This window comes from Oncorhynchus mykiss, chromosome 26 (assembly GCF_013265735.2).
Source record: "Oncorhynchus mykiss isolate Arlee chromosome 26, USDA_OmykA_1.1, whole genome shotgun sequence".
Lineage (NCBI taxonomy): Eukaryota > Metazoa > Chordata > Actinopteri > Salmoniformes > Salmonidae > Oncorhynchus > Oncorhynchus mykiss.
In genome coordinates this window covers 25,628,733-25,652,071 of record NC_048590.1, presented here as the reverse complement: position 1 = coordinate 25,652,071, position 23,339 = coordinate 25,628,733, and the positions used below count along the sequence as shown (strand labels likewise).

The window sequence follows — 23,339 nt, the reverse complement described above, 5'->3', positions numbered from 1 at the left end:
CTGATGTCCAGACCATCTACCATTGTGTGCAGATGGAGCTGGGTCTCTCAGCCTCCCATAATGGCTCAAGGGCCACGCTGCGGTGTGGAGCGAGCCAGCAAATATGCACTGTACTATGCAGGAATGCGCCTGGCACTCCCGTCTGCCCTCTAGGGGGTCACAGGGAGAGTTGAAGGGGGGTGGATTTAATGAGACCCTGAAATCACTTAACCCAGACCAGGTGTTGCGTGTTTCACTGGAACTGGCCAGACAATAGAATGCCACTTTCAATTTACAACAGTAATTTCCTGTGGAAAATAAAAAGTCTGGACAGAGTCAACTTTTATATGCAAAATGTTTATTGTATGACAATGTTAATTGCTTCGACACAAATAAAATAGACCACATTTACAAATATATTATACCATAGCTATAAAAACCATTTATCCTATTACCACAGTTTGAAACATATAACATCCATGATGCAAACAATAGTGGAAACAACAAATAGTTACAATGCCCTTATATTTTCTTCCTGTACAAAAATAGTTCTATCTCCATAAGTAGTTGAATCTAATCTAATCTATATAATATTTAAATTATGATATCTGAAATATCTTATATACAAATTGGCAAATAAAATATACATACATAGATTGCACGTGTTTATACAAAACATGTTCAAGTATAGTTCAATCCATTGTGGACTGGCACAGATATTTCATACAATCTCTAAGGCATTTCCCTCGTACAGTGTCCAAAAACTTCAGCTTCATAGCTCTGTATTATAAATCCATCTCCTTATGTCTTATCTTCCTGTTTGGCATGGACCAGATGTCTTTGGATGTATTTTAGGTCCACGTAGATGTCTGACTGAGAAGGCTGGGACTGAAAAGTGCAGATGAGTATAGAGGGTTTGGTGAAATTGGCTCCTGTAAATCCACAGGGTAAAACTCAAAGTTCAGGATCTGCATAACAGGTTTATAGAGTCCCAGTATTTACGCAGTGGACTCTTCTCTGAGTCTGTACCTCTGTATTGACCTTGCTCCTCTCCCACAGCTGGGCAGAGATAGCACCATCCTCAGCATCTCTCCTTCTCTCTCTTCACGGTGCCATCCAGTGCCTGAAGACCAGCTGTTGTTTTGGCGCTCTGCATCGCCAATGCCTCTGCTGAGTCCAGCTTCCAGAGCCGCTGCAGCTATCGCTCAGTACTCGCGTCTGGAAAAAATGCACTGGAGAACTTTTGGCAAAAGTCTGAGGCATTTGGAGAATTTTAGAACAGGGCAGAGACACTAAGCCTCGGCTGCTGCTCTCCTCCCCTGTTCCTCCCCCGTACAAGTCCAGCTCATGTCCGTCTGAGCAGCTCCTCCAGCTTGTGAACATGTGAGTTTGCATTGCCCCACACAGGCCTCAGCCTGCCCCCCTCCAGCCTCAGTGTGGCCCTGCGCTCAGGGAGGGAACGACGCCTCCGGCCGTAGCCTTGTGGGCTGATCTTGTCGATGGGTGCACTACCAATCTTTAGTTTGTTATTGAGCTGGTGGATGCGGTGGGCCAGGTCGTGCACAGTGCAGGTGCCCAGAGAGCAGCCCGGTCTCCAGGCCTGGTTCACTGAAATTTTGGACCTCTTGGTTCGGACGCTGATGTCAGTGCTGGAAGAGAGATGAAGGAGAGGACCATTAATTAATGCGCAGCATTCCTGAGCGGACACAACTTGGCTCAGAGATCCCCTCCGCAGCTTGCTTACTTTAATGACCCTTGTTTGACAATGGTGATTAATCTCTTAATTCCATTTGAAATCTTGATTTCACAAGGATAACGAAATAGCACCATGCACATTGAGTTATATAAATGTATGGTATGGGCTTTTACCTGGAATGAGGAATCAGGTTGTTCCTGACGTCTTCTGGGCTGACAAACTGTACAGACTCTGCTATCCTCTCTGCAGAAAAACTGTTTAGATCTTGTCTCGATCTGCTCTGCATCCATATGCTCAACCTGGGAAAGAAGAAATCCAACTCATTAAAAACTGTTCAAAGAAGTCCACAAAGTACACAACAGTAAGTGTTGATATCATGGTCACCATGCATTGTAGCAGACTAATCTTGACAAATAGTTCATCAATTAGCTCACCTCTTTTTGAGCTCTGGGCTAATTTCAAGTTTGAATCCAGCCACGCTCTGTGCAATGGTGGCCAGCAAACAGCCGTAGAGGAAAGACTGCAGGATCAGTTTCATTTTGACTGGCACCTGTGGGGAAAGTGGAAAAAAACGTGTTAGTTATTTACTTATTAACGATAACTTACTTAGTTACCTCCTATCATTCCAAGTGAGCCCCCCCCCCCCCCACCCCACCCCACCAACCTCTTGCTGTTGCTTACACAAGAGTCCAAAAGCCAAGTTATTTGCACTTATCATTCATTTATTTAAAATGTCACACTAAGGTCACATTTTGTTCCCTTAAGTAAACGTACAACCCAGTTGCAGGCCCTGACCAGTGAAAAGCAGGACACAGTCTATAGAAGACTGAGTTTCCTCAACTAGAGTGAGCTTTAAGCTCCCCTGAGCAAAGTCAATCCCATTCAGTCAATTAAATCCATAGCCCAAAAAGAACCGGTAAACTTAAGGTTAGATAGAGAGAGATAAGACTTATTTGGTATTTCTGCCCGACGTCCACAACCCCCCAGAGTCATGCACAAGAAGACCAGCACTCCTTATATAATAAGATTGATAACCTGTCCTTGTCTAACGCACTTGAGCTCCTGATAAAGCCATCTATAGCAAACAGAGCAACAGTCAATATTTGCTTCAATTGAAAGTACATACCTGAAATCCTTCAATAATTCACTTGGGTGATAAAGAAGTTATAGTAGAGTCAATGTGGAGAGAGTATTCCAAAGGCTTCTTGAAGTTGCTGTTGGTGCTGAAAGGCAGCTGTGACACTGTGCTAATAGTCTGTACACACCAGACGATGAGCCTTTATAGTGGAGGTGGGAGGGGCTCACTGACTGACACACACAGACTCTCATCCCAGTCCCCCCACTCCACCTCACACAGCCCAGCACTGCTGGAAGCCTACTTTATCAGTGGGATAATACAACAACATAGCAAACCCAGGAGAATAATAAAGTTTAAATAAACCAGAAGTAATTCAATAAATATTTGGGTCACATGAGAGTGATTTACTGTAATACTTGTTAAGGAATGTTGTTGTTGTTATCTCTGCTTTTCATTGACAGAATCTTTATTTGTGATGTGAAATTCACATTTTTACCTACCTTCTTTTTATCAAATGTATTCATAAAGATTACATATATATATATATATTTATTTTTATTGTTATATACAGATATATATATATTTTTTTAAACATTTGTTTGTTATGTCTTCACAAACACATTAAGAAATAATGATTCACACTCCAAACAGAGAAGGTTGTAAGTACTCATTCCTTTGGTATTTGGGGAGGAGGCAGAGAACATTCTAAACAAAATAATTTTGTCCTCTGACATTTTGGACATAAGTGAACTTTGAGGTCAAGGGGTTATTAACTTTTGTCCACCTGCATTCCGGCACATTTTTGTCATATACAATTTAATCAATGTTGACACAATGCCCTCTCAAGGCAATATCTGATTAAAAGTTTAGTCAGCTTGAGGTAAAGTTGGTTAGTAGGTTTGACATGAGATAACACAAGAACACGAAGCAGTTTAATCATTAATAGTAAGTGTGTCAAATTATAACCACTACATTCTCCATGTCTGCGTTTGTTTAAACATTAGGGCAAATATTTGACTGCAAAATGTGTGATTTATTTTCATATTTTTTGGACAAATGTTTAGAGGAATTTAGTAATTATATCAAATAAATCAAGAGGGTTCTTTTTCCTAAGATTATATCTGTTGGCTTTACATAATCTCCAACTAACATGGTATTTTAAAAACAATTAAAATGACTTCTTCATGCTCAACACATCCCAACTGAGATCCAGAAATTAAATGGGATAATAGGTTGAGTCACAAGAGCCAGCAAGTCTGTCTGCCTCCGTGACTCAGACCCCCGTGTTACTGATATCTGCTCCTCACAATCACTGATTATATGACTTCATCTCAAACCAAAGTACAATGATTGCACTGAACCCCTTTAGCTCTTTGACCATAATAAAAGTACATTACTTTTCATATGTGCTTTGCTAAATTAAACCATTCAGAAGAATGGTGAGACATATTTCAAAGTATGGGCAGTGAAACAATGAAGATATGCAGCGGGTCAAAACAATGTCAGCGAGGGTCTTAAGGCAGATGTTGATTACAGCCCCCTGGGGACAGATATATGCACAAGACGCCATCAGGATTAGCACAGGGTGCAACAATTTTAGTTTTTCATTCCAATCGACCACACAGCTGACCCAAAGCTGGTGTCTGGTGAGGGTATGTCTGGGACTGGGAACAGGGAACAGTGCATTAAAATTCGCTTGTGTGGTCCCCAAGACTTGGTCTTAAGTCTCAAGAACACTCTGAAAAACATGTAAGCCTTGATGTGGTCAGATAATCACAATTTGTGGCTTTAGCTGTGTAATGTCTTTAATAGCAAATGCATACGTATTTTGGGAGCACCATGTGAAATGCTTTCTCAGTGCTCAGAATGTATCTCAAACAACTGATAAAGAACCTTGTATGTGCTGAATAGAACATAGCTGTATCTATACCCCGTGCAGTAATTCAGTCAGAAAGTCACCTAAATCTCTCCTACGCAGCATTCTATTCATAATTCTTACGGCTTCCTTGCTTACCTGGTGTCCCTTGTGTTACTGTAAATACATAAATGTGAAACACGTGTTGTAAACCAGCAAACATTTTGTAACCATTTTGCAATGATAATTACCTCCACCATACAAGTAATCCCCAAGTACTCAAGTCATTTAAATCTCCTAATATGGAGAGAAGAAGATTGCGCAACCATGACAGTATCATTGTACAGTGGCTCCTTATATGGAGCAATCATTTGTTAGCTTCTTGTAAGACAAGTGTCAAAGACATGACTGATATTTGTTCAGTCACAGCTGTGGAATGTTAATGTAACAGGTAAGGTGGGAAGGAACGTATGCTAGGAAGCTATGTCTTCTAAGGTATATACAGGAATAGATGAACACATACCAATATGTTATGGAAATGTTCCACAAAGTTGTCATGGTGATTTGATAGACCTGGAAGCTTCGTGGGGTTTTCACCTGTATAGTCATTCATTCTTTCATTCTGCTCCCTTGAACCCCATTGGAACAATTTCAACAACAACAAAAAATTAAACAACTCAAATACCATTCTCTAATTCTGTAGAGTAGATGACAAAAGTCCTGATTTATTATTTCAACTGCAGACTGAGCGGCAGACATACTGTATTATTGTAAAATACTTTCTATTCAGAAATATTATGCTATTGTGTAAAATATAACCAGGCTACATGTCTGGTGTTGAAGTGAAGACCCTATCATGACAGATATGATAACACCTTACAGGAGAGAAGCAGCTGATAGCATAAGCATAATAGTTGGCGGAGAGGAATCATCAAAATTAACTTAACAATAGGCTACTTGTTAATGAAGAGATTCTCTCTCAAATTTCCCTATTGTGCTAGGGACCATGACGTTGTGGAATATGTTCAGTCCAAGTCGTTGAGATGTTGGCAAAAACAGCGCAAGAGAAGAATTCCCGCGCACCGGTGTTTTCCACCCCGCAGCGTCTCCCTCCCCTATTTATTGGCAGGAAAGGTCACTCACTGTCCACAGCATTCCAGAAGTGAGTGGAGTTGTGCGCTCTTTTTTCATATTTTGCCTGACCTTGCCCCCAAGTCGTGTGTGAGTGACCCAAACACCCCCCGGTGTGTGTGTTTGTGTGTGTGCGCCATAGACATTAAAAGGTGTGCGTGCGCGTGTGCCTGGGAGAGAGAGAGAGAGAGAGAGAGAGAGAGAGAGAGGGGGGGGGGGGGGGGGAAGGGGATGTTTAAGTTTGACGGAGCATTGTGATTATGGAAAATAATAATCATGCTATTGACACTGATTTTTCCACCAGCACTCTCTGCTTAGTGCTTCTAGCATACTAAATATCCCATACAATTAATTCAATATATTTTTAAGAAACACTGGACGCCACAATCTGCAATACTAATTTAGCTTATTATATTATAACCCACATTCTTGCAAAGAAAATGAGACTACTATTTTTTCGCATCTAGCCTAGTTACACCTCTATTTTGTCTCTCTACTCTCGAATGGGCTTAAAAATATTTGGGTAACTTATTTTTATTTATTTTATTTTGTAGTCTTTTTTTCTCAATAATTGGTAGGTCACTTTTTGAATGTGCATGCTAAAGGGATTCTAGTGGTCATCAGATGGTTTTCCGTGCGGGCCAACTAGCGGTGTGGCAGGGTGTGACCCCGTTTGCAGCCACACAGTTTCTATTTGGAAACCAAGCGCCCACGCCCATGCATGTCGCTACTCCTAGACGCAGGCGCAATATCACTCCTTCTGTCAAACATGGCTGTGCTTTTGAAGAAAGAAAAATGCTGAATTGTGTTGGTAGATTTCGGAAAAAGCAGCAAACATGGCGAGATTGGCTGATTATTTGATTGTCGTGGGATTAGATCAGGACAAAACCGGTGAGTTTTTGAATGTAACGCTTGGAACACGAATGCTAAATTGAGCTTCAAATAAATGCTTGGGATTATCCAGGCCGTCAGTGTTTATAATGCTAGCTGGTTAGCATAGACTAACTAGGTAGCTAGCCATTGATATCTGAGATTTGAAGCAGTCTGCAGCGTTTCATTGTTGAACTATCGGTAGATGTAGAATTTCTGATGCACATACGACGGGTTTTAAATATATGCAAGGGGGGGGGACGACGACGACTGTGTGTTGTAGATATTTAAATCACAAACTGGAGTTTCATTGAGTCGAACTGTAACATCCTGTTGATGTGACAAATCCAGCCTTTGGAATTGTAGTTCGTGACGTGCGTGGTTTGCACCGGGAGCAGTTTTGGTGTCATGATTTTGGAGAATGCATTCTGCTGTAAGGTTTGCATTAGTCAGGAGCTGCTGTGATTTATTTAGTATCATGTAATTTGCAACTTGAAGGATATCTCCTTTTGTTTGACACCGGCAGAATGCGAATAGAAATCCTAACTTCCTGTCTTATCCCAAAATTGTTTTATCCAACGTTCCTACAAGATGGGTTGGGGATAGGGGAGGTCTATTACTTGGTATTGCTGTATTTTTGGGGGGAGGGCTCAAAAGTGGGGCCCCGAACTGAGGTTCCCAAACCAGACCCACGCTCTGGTCTGCTATAATTCCAACCCAAGATGTTCTACAGTTCTCCTACATGGCTAGTTTTGAAATATTCCATCCACTATTATACAGCTATAACCATTTTTATACTGTACTTTTGTAATAAAATTACTTTGCCTACAGTTGGAACATTCCTTTTGATTGGGCTTGGTTGAAAGAGAGGAACCTACTGAAGAAGAGCAAACAAGAAAGAGGATGTTTATACTGATCCCAAAGTATGGCCTGCATTTGAAGAATGATGAAGGAATGTATAGACCACCCGTAAGGGAGTAAAGACACATCCCGAGTGCAGTGACATCTTTCCAGGCTCATGTGTGAGAGGGAGACAACCACCCAGTCCAGCTGAATCTGCTCACTAGAGGCAGCCACATGAATAGGTAAATAGTGGCCCCAATGTCACTCAACTGACAAGCAAGTTCCTGGCATCGCTGGAGCCTAGATGGATTCAGACCGCAATCCTCACAAAAACCCCTGTTCTGACTGGGATGGATAGTGATGAATGGACTGCGAGAGTGATGGACCTCCCTGATAAGAGGAAGTGTCTGTTGCAGCCACGGGTGGTTGAATACGCCTCTAGTAGGGACAGAGAATAAAAGTATCTCTGTCCATACATAGTGAGGTTTATTTTCCCATCCTCTTCTCATGTGTTACTGAGGTGTGGGATTATGTACATCCAGGGGGGGGGGGGGGGGGGGGGGGGGGGGGGGGGGGGGGGGGGGGGGGGGGGGGGTAGGGAATCAGCAGTTCCCTCTGTATGAACTGGAGTTGCATTCTCTACTAGGAAACCTGAAATTATTTTTAGAGTTGATACACTCTCGCAAAAATAAAACAAACAAGAACATGTCTCTCTGAGGATGCATTTCACTTAATTGCTTTGCCCTTCTTTTGTGAAGCATGATCATAGACGGTGCGCTGAGTAGACAGACAGCAGCTGCTTTTTCTTCACCTTGCTCGTCCAACCAGGGTTCCACACCGAAGTCATGATCACTTCCCTACTTCATTGTGGTTCCTGTTCCAAAATCAGTTACTCCTAAAAAATAATGTTGATACTAGTTGTCATCTGTTGAGAGAGCAGCCCAGCCAGTCCATGGCATAAGCTAGTTTAGGCTATTTCTACTTCAGTGATATTTTACTAATGGGAGTCTCCCTCCTTGTAGGAAGATTGGGAAAAGACTCATTGGTCAGAAAAGACACAAAGCCAACAGGACAATCCACATATTGTCCAGGCTTCATTTAATGGATTTTCAACCTAGAAAAGCACACACTCTTCAGATCCGTAACATTCATTGGAGACCTTAATAAAAGCACTTACCTAGCTAACATTAACCCACTACATTCAGGTTGTTGTTAGAGTCCGACCGATTATGATTTTTCAACACCGATACCGATTATTGGAGGACCAAAAAAACGATACCGATTAATCGGCAGATTTAAAAAAAACAAATAATAATAATAATAATAATAATAATAAAAAAATCATTATATATATATATATATATATTTTGTAATAATGACAATTACAACAATACTGAATTAACACTTATTTTAAATTAATATAAAACATCAATAAAATCAATTTAGCCTCAAATAAATATTTGGTTTAAATAATGCTCAGAACATGAGAACATATGAAAGTTGGTGGTTCCTTTTAACATGAGACTTCAATATTCCAAGGTAAGAGGTTTTAGGTTGTAGTTAATATAGTATTTATAGGACTATTTCTCTCTATACCATTTGTATTTCATATACCTTTGACTATTGGATGTTCTTACAGGCACTATAGTATTGCCAGTGTAAAAGTATAGCTTCCGTCCCCCCCTCGCCCCTACCTGGGCTCGAACCAGGAACACATCGACAACAGCCACACTCAAAGCATCGTTACCCATCGCTCCACAAAAGCCAGAGCAAGGGGAATAACTACTCAAAATCTAAAAGCGAGTGACGTTTGAAACAGTATTAGCGCACACCCAGCTAACTAGCTAGCATTTCACATTGGTTACACCAGCCATTAGGCTGATAGGCTTGAAGTCATAAACAGCGCTGTGCTTGCGAAGAGCTGCTGGCAAAACGCAGAAAAGTGCTGTTTGAATGAATGATTACCGGCCTGCTGCTGCTCAGTCAGACTGCTCTATCAAATCAGACTTAATTATAACATAATAACACACAGAAATACGAGCCTTTGGTCATTAATATGATCGAATCCGGAAACTATCATTTCGAAAACAAAACGTTTATTATTTCAGTGAAATACGGAACCGTTCGGTATTTTATCTAACGGGTGGCATCCCTAAGTCTAAATATTGTTGTTACATTGCACAACCTTCAATGTATGTCATAATTACGCAACATTCGGGTAAAATTCGGGCAAATTAGTTCGCAATGAGACAGGCAGCCCAAACTGTTGCATATACCCTGACTCTGCGTGCAATGAACGCAAGAGAAATGGCACATTTTCACCTGGTTAATATTGCCTGCTAAACTGGATCAGTAGTTATAACTAGTGATTACGATTGCTTGTTTTTTTATAAGATAAGTTTAATGCTAGCTAGCAATTTACCTTAGCTTCTACTGCATTTGCGTAACAGGCAGGCTACTCGTGGAGTGCAATGGTTAGAGCGTTGGACTAGTTAACTGTGCGGTTGCAAAATTGGATCCCCTGAGCTGACAAGGTGAAAATCTGTCGTTCTGCCCCTGAACAGGCAGTTAACCCACAGTTCCTAGGCCGTCATTGGAAATAAGAATGTGTTCTTAATTAACTGACTTGCCTAGTTAAATAAAAGGTTAAAATAATAATAATCGGAAATCGGCGCCCAAAAACTGTGGTCACTTGAATAGAAGTAGGCAGTGATATTTTATGAAAGATCTCCACTAAGGTTGGACGATATTACAATAGCATCGTCTATTGACTGTGAATGACAGCAAAGCGTTGAGGGGGACTTCATCGTGATGTGACAGACGACGGTTAAGCCTATTTGACTGTCGCCCCACAGTATTGAACAGTCTGGTAGAGCACAGCAGGGCAGCACACAAGTGACATTCTGAGTAATTTGCCTATTCCTATTTCCTATTACCTATTTCAATATTTTATACATAACGCCAGAGGGGAATGTAGGCCAGAAAGAGCTGAGAATTCCTGTCAGAATATACCCCCACCCCCTGGTCGGATGCATGGGTTTTAGGCTATAGTCTAAACTTATTAATTATTTTTACAACGGACACTACTTAACTATCTTGCGTTTTATCTGTTTTAAAGAAACACAGCCTATATTTCTTTCTCTTTCCTTCGATTGGCTATATGATCATTCATCATTTTATGCCTGACTTTCTCACCTTCAGCATTCAAATGTTTGTAAATTACTTGCGCAATATTAAGCTTTACTAGTTGAGTGACAACCAATGTAATTTGCTAGGTTATCAAATGCAATGTTGAAGAGGATGTTTTACCAGAATAAAGTAGGCTAAGCTACCCCGGGAGACACAACTCTCATCTGGTTATAGGTAGGCTATATGCTGATCAGAGCTTACATTTAGATATCATTATTTTGAGTTTTTTTTTTAGTACTTTTTCACCCCCTTTTCTCATAACTTTTTTTGTGATCTCCAATTGGTAGTTAGTCTTGTCCCATCGCTGCAAGTCCCTTACTCACTCGGGACAGGTGAAGGTCGAGAGCTATACCACCCTGCCAAGCCGCACTGCTTCTTGACACACTGCTTCTTGACACACTGCTCGCCTAACCCGGAAGCCAGCCGCACTGATGTGTTGAAGGAAACGCTGTACAACTAGCGACTGTGTCAGCGTGCATGCGCCCGGCCCGCCACAGGAGTCGCTAGAGCGCGATAGGACAAAGACGTCCCGAGAAGCTCACTCCGAGTCTGTCAACTCCCAAACGGTCTAAAACATTAGATTATGAGACTGGGGTGAGGTGAAATCCAAACTTGTTCTATATATTCATTGGCTATGACCAATGTTCCCTCTAAACTGTGGATGGGCTACTGCAGCGCAGCTCACTGGGACTGCCAGCGCAGAGTGCAGAATAAATATCAGCCCAAGGAGAGAAGCACAAGCATGAACTTCACTCAACATTCTAGAGTTTTCCCTGTTAGTTAACACTGTCAACGTTTCCCTTTACTTTGGCAATTGTGATCGAATCAACGCAACATACCAAAAAAACTATGCAAGAAATGTTGTTGAAGGCATCGGAGTAGATTCTATTGTGCACGACTCAGCCCAAACTCTACACAGACCAGTGCGGCATAACCAATCAGAGCTGCAGTAGGCCAATATGCAAATAGGCCATTGCTATATATGGATCTGTGCCATTTGCTTTGAACTGGACTGTTTACATCTGTGGTCGTGAGTAATTGAGCTTGTTTTGAGATCAAAGCAAGAGGTGCGTCTAGCCCCGTGTGCACATTTTCTTCATAACCTTTGCTAGTTAGTGAGTTATTAGCACAGTTATAGATACTACGTAGTCAGCAATAGGTGAGTAATTGCTTCTTACAAGAGCACAAACGTGTACATTTCTAGACATACAGTGCCTTGCGAAAGTATTCGGCCCCCTTGAACTTTGCGACCTTTTGCCACATTTCAGGCTTCAAACATAAAGATATAAAACTGTATTTTTTTGTGAAGAATCAACAACAAGTGGGACACAATCATGAAGTGGAACGACATTTATTGGATATTTCAAACTTTTTAACAAATCAAAAACTGAAAAATTGGGCGTGTGTGGGAAGGTTCAAGGGGGCCGAATACTTTCACAAGGCACTGTATTTGAAAAGCGAGTCAGGCAAAGAGCTTTTTTTTTGTTGTCTTGAAGGGCCAGTGTTGTATTTTGAGAAAGGCTTGAATAAGCTTAGTAGCCCATAGGCAGAGGGTAGCATAATTTGTCTGATTCTCTGTAATAATTAATCTGCAAAAATAACCAATTAATTAGTTGGTGACGGTGGTTTTCAGATCAAAAAGCAAACATTTCTCCCCTGAAATGAAAGGGTGGTGGTATATATCCAGTATCCCTTATGGCTCAGCTCAGGTGCCTACAGACACCATAGACATATACAGTGCATTCAGAAATGATTCAGACCCTTTCACTTTTTCGACATTTTGTTGTATTACATACAGCCTTATGGATTAAATGGATTCAATTGCCCCCCCCCCCCCCCCCCCCCCCCCATCAATCTACACAAAATACCTAGTAATGACAAAGCATAAACAGGTTTATATATATATATATATTCACACACACACACACACACAGTCGTGGCCAAAAGTTTTGAGAATTTCCACAAAGTTTGCTGCTTCAGTGTCTTAAGATATTTTTGTCAGATGTTACTATGGAATACTGAAGTATAATTACAAGCATTTCAAGTGTCAAATGCTTCTATTGACAATTACATGAAGTTGATGTAAAGAGTCAATATTTGTAGTGTTGACCCTTCTTTTTCAAGACCTCTGCAATCCGCCCTGGCATGCTGTCAATTAACTTCTGGGCCACATCCTGACTGAGGAAGAACAATGATTCCAAGCACCACCCTCCTTTTGAAGCTTCCAGTCTGTTATTCGAACTCAATCAGCATGACTGAGTGATCTCCAGCCTTGTCCTCGTCAACACTCACACCTGTGTTAACGAGTGAATCACTGACATGATGTCAGCTGGTCCTTTTGTGGCAGGGCTGAAATGCAGTGGAAATGTTTTTTTGGGGATTCAGTTCATTTGAATTTGCAGTTCTTTTGCATGGCATTTGCATGGCAAAGAGGGAATTTGCAATTAATTGCAATTCATCTGATCACTCTTCATAACATTCTGGAGTATATTGAAATTGTCATCATACAAACTGAGGCAGCAGACTTTGAAAATTAATATTTGTGTCATTCTCAACTTTGTGTGTTACACACACACACATATATATATATATATACACACACACACACACACACACACGTTTTCAGACCCTTTACTCAGTACTTTACTCAGTACTTTTGATGAAGCACCTTTTGACAGTGGTTACAGCCTCAAGTCTATGACACTGTATGCTTGGCGCACCTGTATTTGGGGAGTTTCTTCAATTCTTCTCTGCAAATCCTTTCAAGCTCTGTCAGGTTGGATGGGGAGCGTCGATGCACAGCTATTTTCAGGTCTCTCTGGTGATGTTCGATCGGGTTCAAGTCTGAGCTCTGGCTGGGCCACTCAATGACATTCTGAGATTTGTCCCAACTCATTCGGTTAGAGCGTTGGATGAGTAACCGGAAGGTTGCAAGATTGAATCCCTGAGCTGACAAGGTAATAATCTGCTGTTCTGCCCCTGAACAAGGCAGTTAACCAACTGTTCCTAGGCCGTCATTGAAAATAAATAAATAAAAGAAAATCCTGCCTTGTCTTTGCTGTGTTCTTAGGGTCGTTGTCCAGTTGGAAGGTAAACCTTCGGGAGCAGGTTTTCATCAAGGATCTCTCTGTACTTTGCTCCATTCATCTTATCCTGACTAGTCTCCCAGTACCTGCTGCTAAAAAACATCCCCACAGCAAGTTTCTGCCACCACCATGCTTCACTGTAGGGATGGTGCCAGGTTACCTCCAGACGTGACACTTGGCATTCAGGCCAAATAGTTATTCATCAGACCAGATAATCTTGTATCTCATGGTCTGAGAGTCCTTTAGGTGCCTTTTGGCAAACTCCAAGCGGGCTGTCATGCCTTTTACTGAGGAGTGGCTTCCGTCTGGCTACTCGACCATAAAGGCCTGATTGGTGGAGTGTTGCAGAGATGGTTGTCCCTCTGGAGATGGAGAACCTTTCAGAAGAACTATGGAGCTCTGTCAGAGTGACCATCGGGTTCTTTGTTATCTCACTGACCAAGGCGCTTCTCCCCCGATTGCTCAGTTTGGCAGGGCGCCCAGCATCCTAAGGGCCTTTGTGCTACCAAACTTCCATGTAAGAAGGATGGAGGCCACTGTGCTCTTGGGGACCTTCAATGGTGCAATATTTTTGGTACCCTTCCCCAGATCTGTGCCTCTACACAATCCTGTCTCGAGACTCTACGGACAATTCCTTCAACCTCATGGCTTAGTTTTTGCTCTGATATGCACTGTCAACTGTGGACCTTTTATATGTGCCTTTCCAAATGATATCCAATCAATTGAATTTACCAAAGGTGGACTCCAATCAAGTTGAAGAAACATCTCAAGTTTGATCAATGGAAACAGGATGCACCTGAGCTCAATTTCAAAAGTAAAAGGTCTGAATACTTCCAGTACCACTCATTCCACTCACACATGGAATCAAATATATTAGATTTTCTTCAAAGTAGCCTTGATTACAGCTTCTTGGTATTCTCTCAACCAGCTTCACCTGGAATGCTTTTCCAACAGTCTTTTTTTTTACCCCTTTTTTCTCCCCAATTTCATGGTATCCAATTGGTAGTAGTTAGTCTTGTCTCATCGCTGCAACTCCCGTACGGACTCGGGCGAGGCGAAGGTCGATAGCCATGCGTCCTCTGAAACTCAACCCAACCTTGCCGCACTGCTTCTTGACACAATGCACATCCAACCTGGAAGCCAGCCGCACAAATGCGTTGGAGGAAACACCGTACACCTGGCGACCTGGTCAGCGTGCACTGCGCCCGGCCCGCCACAGGAGTTGCTAGTGAGCGATGAGACAAAGATATCCCTGCCGGCCAAACCCTCCCTAACCGGGACGACGCTAGGCCATTTGTGCGCGGCCCCATGGGCCTCCCAGCCGGGGCTCGAACCCAGAGTCTCAGGTGGCACAGGAACGATTAGACCACTGCGCCACCCGGGAGGCCTGACAAATTAACTTTTAACAAGGCACACCTGTTAATTGAAATTCATTCCAGGTGACTACCTCATGAAGCTGTTTGAGAGAATGCCAAGAGTGTGCAAAGCTGGCATCAATGCAAAGGGTGGCTACTTTGAAGAATCTCAAATATAAAATATGTTGATTTGTTTAACTTTTTAATTTTATTTCATAGTGTTGATGTCTTCTATTATTCTACAATGTAGAAAATAGTACAAATAAAGTGAGTAGCTGTGTCCAAACTTTTGACTGGTATTGTATGTCAAGGTATTTCTGTTTTTTATTTTTATAAATGCGCAAACATTTATAAAAACCTGTTTTCACTTTGTCATTATGCGGTGGTGTTTGTAGATGAGGAATTTTCATTTTGTTTAATACATTTTAGAATAATGCTGTAATGTAACTAACAAAATGTGGAAAAAGTCAAGGTGTCCGAATGCACTGTACATCCTTTACACACACACACACACAGACAGACACACACACACACACACACAGAAGTTAGCTCAGACAGATCCAGCTCCGGGAGGCCAGGCTCTTTTATTTACAATGGAAAATGAATGTGTCAAACCGAATAGCACCGACTCGTTTCAAACTATAATCGTTCCTGTATTGTATCACAGCCCATGTATCTAGATATGTATCGAATCATCTTGAAAGTGGAAGATGCACATCCCAGGTACATAAAGTTTGACATAACCTAAACTGTACCTCCAGAGGTTGTACTAGTGCTTTGTTTCCCTGGGGACTAATGTCTCATTTGATCCATGAACCTTGGATTTATATTGCTGCATTGAGCTGGAATAAAAAAAAAAGTGTGCTTGGTTGCAGACTTGAGTAAGCAGTGTGTCTTTCTCCTTACTGAGGGATACTGTTTCTGGTTATTGGCGTCAGAGCTGTCGTAAATGCTCTCTGGCTTACTGTGCGCCAAAAAACGTAATTTGCAAAGTGAAACGGAGGAATTTGCCCTGCTGCCTGCCTCCATGATCACCTCAGATTAGAGCTACAGGGATGTGTTTTCTGAGGCATTACTGGCCCATATTGGCTTTATGATAGACCTTGCACCTTTGTATTAAGGTTGTGGACACAGGAAATGGTTTACGTATTGTCACTCAAACCTGCAAGAAAAAAAAACCCTCTCATTCATTGCGAGCCTGAACAAACTGCTTCCATATGCCGATGCCTGATGGTTCTATCATGTTGTTGTGTTTTCATATTAGCTGTGCACCTTTAGGGATGCATGCATGCGAGAGGTCTATGTGGGGTGGACTGTCTTTATCAGCGTCTATTGTAGGATGACTCGGAATGGGTTCTCCAGACTTGGCTTTGGCTGTTGTACTGTAAGTGGAAACTCAAACACATTAGCTAACTCTAAATATAAAACGTACTGCTAGTAGCCATGTATTAATCTAACAGTAAATGTAATGTACAAAAAAAAACGAGGCCTAGTGCACTTGCGATGGCCGATGCGCAATTTCGTGTGCGCCGTATTTCAAAACCATATCAGATATCTTGATTGTAAAGCTGTGTGCTTTGAGCTCAATAATGATAATTCGCCTACAGAAAGCGTAGAGACTCGAGGTCAACCGATTAATCGGAATGGCTGATTAATTAGGGCCGATTTTAAAGTTTTCCTAACAATCGGAAATCTGTATTTTTGGGTGCCGATTTTTATTTATTTTATTTTTTATTTTTTGTATACCTTTTATTTAACTATGCAAGTCAGTTAAGAACACATTCTTATTTTCAATGATGGCCTAGGAACAGTGGGTTAACTCCCTTGTTCAGGGGCAGAACGACAGATTTTCACCTTGTCAGCTCGGGGGATCCAATCTTGCAACCATACAGTTAACTAGTCCAACGCTCAAACCACCTGCCCCTCATTGCACTCCACAAGGAGCCTGCCTGTTACTCGAATGTAGTAGAAGCCAAGGTAAGTTGCTAGCTAGCATTAAACTTATCTTATAAAAAACAATCATAAGCACTAGTTATAACTACACATGGTTGATGATATTACTCATTTATCTAGCGTGTGCTGCGTTGCATATAATCGATGCAACGCGGGGGGAGGATTTTACAAGAGCGCATTTGCGGAAAAAGCACAATCGTTGGACGATTACCTAACCATAAACACCAATGCCTTTCTTAAAATCAATACACAGAAGTATATATTTTTAAACCTGAATATTTAGCTAAAAGAAATTCAGGTTAGCAGGCAATATTAACCAGGTGAAATTGTCATTTCTCTTGCGTTCATTGCACGCAGAGTCAGGGTATATGCAACAGTTTGGGCCACCTGGCTCATTGCGAACTAATTTGCCAGAATTTTATGTAATAATGACATAACATTGAAGGTTGTGCAATGTAACAAGAATATTTAGACTTAGGGATGCCACCCATTAGATAAAATACGGAACGGTTCCGTATTTCACTGAAATAATAAACGTTTTGTTTTCGAAATTATAGTTTCCGGATTCGACCATATTAATGACCAAAGGCTCGTATTTCTGTCTGTTATTATGTTATAATTAAGTCTGATTTGATAGAGCAGTCTGACTGAGCAGCAGCAGGCTCGTAAGCATTCATTCAAATAGCACTTTCATGCGTTTTGCCAGCAGCTCTTCGCAAGCACAGCGCTGTTTATGACTTCAAGCCTATCAGTCTAATGGCTGGTGTAACCATTGTGAAATGGCTAGCTAGTTAGCTGGGTGTGCGCTAATAGCGTTTCAAACGTCACTCGCTCTGAGACTTGGAGTAGTTATTCCCCTTGCTCTGGCTTTTGTGGAGCGATGGGTAACACTGCTTCGAGTGTGGTAGGGGCGAGGAGAGGGACGGAAGCTATACTGTTACACTGGCAATACTATAGTGCCTATAAGAACATCCAATAGTCAAAGGTATATGAAATACAAATGGTATAGAGAGAAATAGTCCTATAAACACTATATTTACTATAACCTAAAACCTCTTACCTTGGAATATTGAAGTCTCATGTTAAAAGGAACCACCAACTTTCATATGTTCTCATGTTCTGAGCAAGGAACTCAAACGTTAGCTATTTTATATGGCACATATTGCACTTTTACTTCTCCAACACTTTTTTTGCATTATTTAAACCAAATTGAACATGTTTCATTATTTATTTGTGGCTAAATTTATTTTATTGATGTATTATATTAAGTTAAAAGAAGTGTTCATTCAGTATTGTTGTAACTGTCATTATTACAAATCATTTTTTTTCAATCGACCGATTTAATCGGTATCGGCTTTTTTTTGGTCCTCCAATAATAAGTATCGGCGTTGAAAAATCATAATCGGTCGACCTCTAGTAGAGACCCTCTTTTTAGTATGGACAACTACTTACTATTTTTTTCCCCCCGCAATTACGTTTGTGACACACCGGCTCGATTCAGTCTTATGTAGCAAAATTGGAAATAGTGTTTTTTTTTTATCTTTTTTTTTTACATTGGATAAAAGTAGAGACTAGCATAAAAGTAGAGCTTTATAGTACTACACAGATCTTACACGTAACGTTAGCCGGCTGGCTAAAGTACGCTTTGACTTGAAAGGAAAACAACTTTCTGACAATTTTGAAACATGTAATATCTGAAAGTCTAGCAAGCTACATTATCTTACCGGTATACATGGATGGATGCTTCTCCCTCTCTGTCACAGATGCCATGGTTGCCCTTAGTTTGAAGATGTAATCCGGAGATGGGTGTTTTATCAACAGCCTTCTGTGTTCTCTTTCGACTCCCTCTGCATTTTTTTCAATCAAACGTCAGAATTGTCTCCATCTGCTATCGTTTTTTGATAAAAAAAACTTTTTAGTTTAAGTTAAAATGGCTCTCCTGTGAAGTAGTGTCTCGCAACATACGCCTAGTTTCCTGAAACGAGTCACATTTTGAAATGCTATACAATCACGAGGGACGCATGAGAGAGGAGAGCGTGAGAGGCTCGCTCATTACAGCTGCTGGCCTCAGTGAAACAGGCAAGCACAGTGGCAGGGCAGACACTTTTATTACAGGAATCATGAGTATAATGCACTTTACCGTTTTAACAAATGCATGGTTTTATCCTTCCAAAAAATAGGATGTTTTGATTGAGGTGACCAGGTAGATGTGCAGCTCAAACTAGTGCGAACAATTAAAAATGCAACTCACGCAGCCAATTTTAAAGGGTCTCAAAATGTGGCTAAAGGGTCTGATTTTCATTTCTCTTCTCTGGTAGACCCTCAGAGAAATATGAGGCTGGTCCTGCATCTTCATTTCTTATCGACTTGGATAATTTGATATCACAGATGCCATTTATGATAAATAGTCAGGATCAGATACTGTAATCCACTTGGGGAAAATCATGAGCTTGGTTAGTGTCACAGACAGGCTGTTACCTGGACTGTTTTGAATGAATCTCCGGACCAGGCTGTATCATGCAAAAAGTAAAGAGAGATTTTAATATAGCTTCTGACATTGCTCTCATGCAGAAAATTACAAGCAAATCATAGTATGGGTGGCAATGTAGCATTTATATGGTAAGGGAGCATTGTAAGTATTTTCTGAGTGTGATCGATTTGCTTAGTGATTCCTGCCTCCTGAAAGTTACCTGCCTCTCGTGTAGATGGGTGAATGCCCCCCCAGCCTGTGTGAGTGAGGGTGTTGGAATGCATGCACTGTTATCTCAGACCCAGTTGTGGAGCATGGAATAGGACCTGATTGAAATCACAGGGGGAAAGTATGGGCAGATTGTGGGGAATTACCCTCCCCCCCCACACACACACACACACACACACACACACCAGAAAAAGGATTTATTATACTGACCACTACCCCCCCCACCCCAGTTACCGTTTGTGTAAGCTACAAGCAACGACTTAAAAAAAATTCTTCAGATGAGAGCCGCTTCATCCTTTACTTATTTATTTAGGGTGAAAGTTTTGTTTACAGGATGGGAGATAAGAACTAGCTATAGCTTTTGATTAGTCCTCTAGTTACTCAGGGATGACATAATAGCCTAGTAGCCTACATTAAATCAACATTTTTCTGCATACAGTACAGATGTTATCAGATCAAGCTCCACTCTGCAGACGTGCAAACAGGATATTTTTACACATGGTTTGAGAGACTGGCATTCCATGTTTCCTGTTGGTCAAACATGGTGTTAGTACAAAACATGCATCTCAGGTGTTGACAGGTGTTATTGCTGAAATTATGAATCATGAATCATTGGAGGGTGTTATTTGACTGTTTTACCAGGGACATCCAAAGGTGTAGAGGAAATGTTTACCAGCTGTTTTCAAAGTACATAGGAAAAGAGTTGGCATATTACATCAAACACTTTGCTTTTATGACTAGTGACTCAGGCCAGGATTATCCACTTGGCCAAGGATTTGTAGGCCTACACACTGTAATAGGCTTTGTTTAAAAAAAAACATATTGTTCCTTAACTGTCCACACTTTTTATTACAACCCTGTAGCATTGGTAACGATAATACTTTTCTGACATTGCAGAGGTTTGACCGCAAATGAAGGATCCTGTCACATGAACCTTTTTGCTGCAGTGTAATGCTTTTGTCGTTGAAATCCTCACCAATTATTGTCTTATACTTTCATCACGTTACCATGATGGTGGGGATGGGCATATTAAATTATTTTACTATTTGAATAATATCATTTAAATATATATATGTAATTAAAATAAGGAATTTGGTATCGACTCTCGATCACAGTAAATGCAATGGCACATGGCAGAGGTGAACATACTGCTTTTCTCCGGTGCTATGGCTAACGGCAGCAGTTAAAGACCTAGAGTCTAAAAAACAGCTTATTTTACTAGGCCAGCAGACTGTTGAACAGCTGTCACTAGGCATCTACCAAGTGGTGTACACTCACTTACACATTAGGGTTGGGCGGTATCCAGATTTTCATACTATTTCTGTACCATACTGGGATATACACTATTACCGAATGTGCACACAAGGTCGCTATTTTTACAAAAATAAATAATATTATTACAAAAAAAAAAATTTTTACGTTCAAAACAATTTAGGCAACTGGGATCTTGATCCAGAAGATGAGTGAATGTCTCTGCTGTAACCAAGAAGCTTGATCTTGACATCTAGCCGCAAGTTAGCAAACCAAATGCATAGTTGGAGCCCTGATCTTGATATCATTTGACAAATCTAAGGTTTCTTATACTTAAGTTCAAAGTATAAAAATTCTAATTGACAGATCTATAACTAATATTTCTTTCTCATTTAAGGTAGGTCTCTTCTATGTGTGCTATTTCTATGTTTCCCGTTCTTAAGTTTCATTTTTGCGTCTTTCGGTGTTGTACACCAGCTGAAAATACTATATTTTGGGTTATTGAAAATGTACACTACATGACCAAAGGTATGTGGACATATGCTCGTCGAGCATCTCATTCCAAAATCATTAAGATGGAGTTGGTCCCCCCTTTGCTGTTGTAACAGCCTACACTCTTCTGGGAAGGCTTTCCACTAGATTATGGAACATTGCTGCAGGGACTTGCTTCCATTCAGCAACGAGCATTTGTCATGTCACGCATTGATGTTGGGTGATTAGGCCTGGCTCGCAGTCCGCATTTCAATTCATTGCAAAGGTGTTCGATGAGGTTGAGGTCAGGCCAGTCAAGTTCTTCCACACCGATCTCAACAAACCATTTCTGTATGGACCTCGCTTTGTGCATGGGGACATTGTCATGCTGAAACAGGAAAAGGCCTTCCCCAAACTGTTGCCATTTAAGTTGTAAGCACAGAATTGTCACTTGGTGGTCTCGTTCTGTGAGCGTTGTTGCTCCTCGACATTTCCACTTCACAAGAACAGCACTTACAGTTTGCCAGGGAAGCTCTAGCAGGGCAGAAATTTCATGAACTGACTTGTTGGATAGGTTGCATTCTATGATGGTGCCACGTTGAAAGTCATTGAGCTCTTCAGTAAGGCCATTCTACTGACAATGTTTGTCTATGGAGATTGCATGGCTGTCTGCCTGCGGCTATGGAACCCTGACCTGTTCACTGGACGTGCTACCTTGTCCCGGACCTGCTGTTTTGGACTCTCTCTCTACCGCACCTGCTGTCTTTAACTCTGAATGATCGGCTATGAAAAGCCAACTGACATTTACTCCTGAGGTGCTGACCTGTTGCACCCTTTACAACCACTGTGATTATCTGACCCTGCTGGTCATCTATTAACGTTTGAACATCTTGGCTATGTTCTGTTATAATCTCCACCCATCAGCCTGGTTCCTCTCTAGGTTTCTTCCTAGGTTCTGACCTTTTCTAGGGAGTTTTTCCTAGCCACCGTGCTTCTGCATTGCTTGCTGTTTCGGGTTTTAGGCTGGGTTTCTGTACAGCACTTTGTGACATCGGCTGATGTAAAAAGGGCTTTATAAGTTAATTTGATTGTGCTTGAATTTATACACCTGTCAGAAACGGGTGTGGCTGAAACATCCAAATTCACTCATTTGAAGGGGTGTCCACATACTTTTGTGTGCGTACATACATAAAGTTCCAGTCAAGTTGGGACACATACTCGTTCCAGTTTTTTTTTCTTTATTTGTACTATTTTCTACATTTTGTAGAATAATAGTGAAGACATCAAAACTATGAAATAACACATTAAATCATATAGTAACCAAAAAAGTGTTGAACAAAATGTATTTGAGATTCTTCAAAGTAGCCACCCTTTGTATTGATGCCAGCTTTGCACACTCTTGGCATTCTCTCAACCAGCTTCATGAGGTAGTCACCTGGAATGAATTTCAAGCAACAGGTGTGCCTTGTTAAAAGTTCATTAGTGGAATTTATTTCCTTAATGCGTTTGAGCCAATCAGTTGTGTTGTGACAAGGTAGGGGTGGTATACAGATTATAGCCCTATTTGGTAAAAAACCAAGTCCATATTATGGCAAGAACAGCTCAAATAAGCAAAGAGAACCGACAGTCCATCATTACTTTAAGACATGGAGGTCAGTCAATCTAGATAATTTCAAGAACTTGAAAGTTTCTTCAAGTGTCGTCACAAAAACCATCAAGCGTTATGATGAAACTGGCTCTCATGAGGACCGCCACAGGAAAGGAAGACCGAGTTACCTCTACTGCAGAGGATACGTTCATTAGAGTTAACTGCACCTCAGATTGCAGCCCAAATAAATGCTTCAAGTAACAGACATGTCAACATCAACTGTTCAGAGGAGACTG

At 41.2% G+C, this 23,339-nt stretch overlaps 2 protein-coding genes across 5 annotated transcripts in view; one reads left to right on the top strand and one right to left on the bottom strand.

The window, feature by feature from the left end:
* Nucleotides 1–320: 320 nt before the first annotated feature.
* Nucleotides 321–2,917, bottom strand: LOC110506494 (pro-adrenomedullin). The gene is made up of 4 exons (XM_021586141.2): nt 2,802–2,917; nt 2,110–2,225; nt 1,849–1,974; nt 321–1,628 (listed from the first exon to the last, which is right to left on the bottom strand). Exons 2-4 carry the CDS (start codon nt 2,211–2,213, stop codon nt 1,325–1,327), a joined length of 534 nt encoding a protein of 177 aa, XP_021441816.1. The 5' UTR covers nt 2,214–2,225; nt 2,802–2,917; the 3' UTR covers nt 321–1,324.
* Nucleotides 2,918–6,447: 3,530 nt separating this feature from the next.
* Nucleotides 6,448–23,339, top strand: part of LOC110506476 (myotubularin-related protein 13) — a 145,939-nt gene continuing 129,047 nt past the window's right edge. For all 4 annotated transcript variants that reach the window (XM_036963284.1, XM_036963283.1, XM_036963282.1 and 1 more), the window contains exon 1: nt 6,448–6,630. In XM_036963284.1, coding sequence (XP_036819179.1) covers nt 6,576–6,630 — 55 coding nt within the window. In that variant the 5' untranslated portion in view covers nt 6,448–6,575. The remainder of the gene's footprint in view (nt 6,631–23,339) is intronic.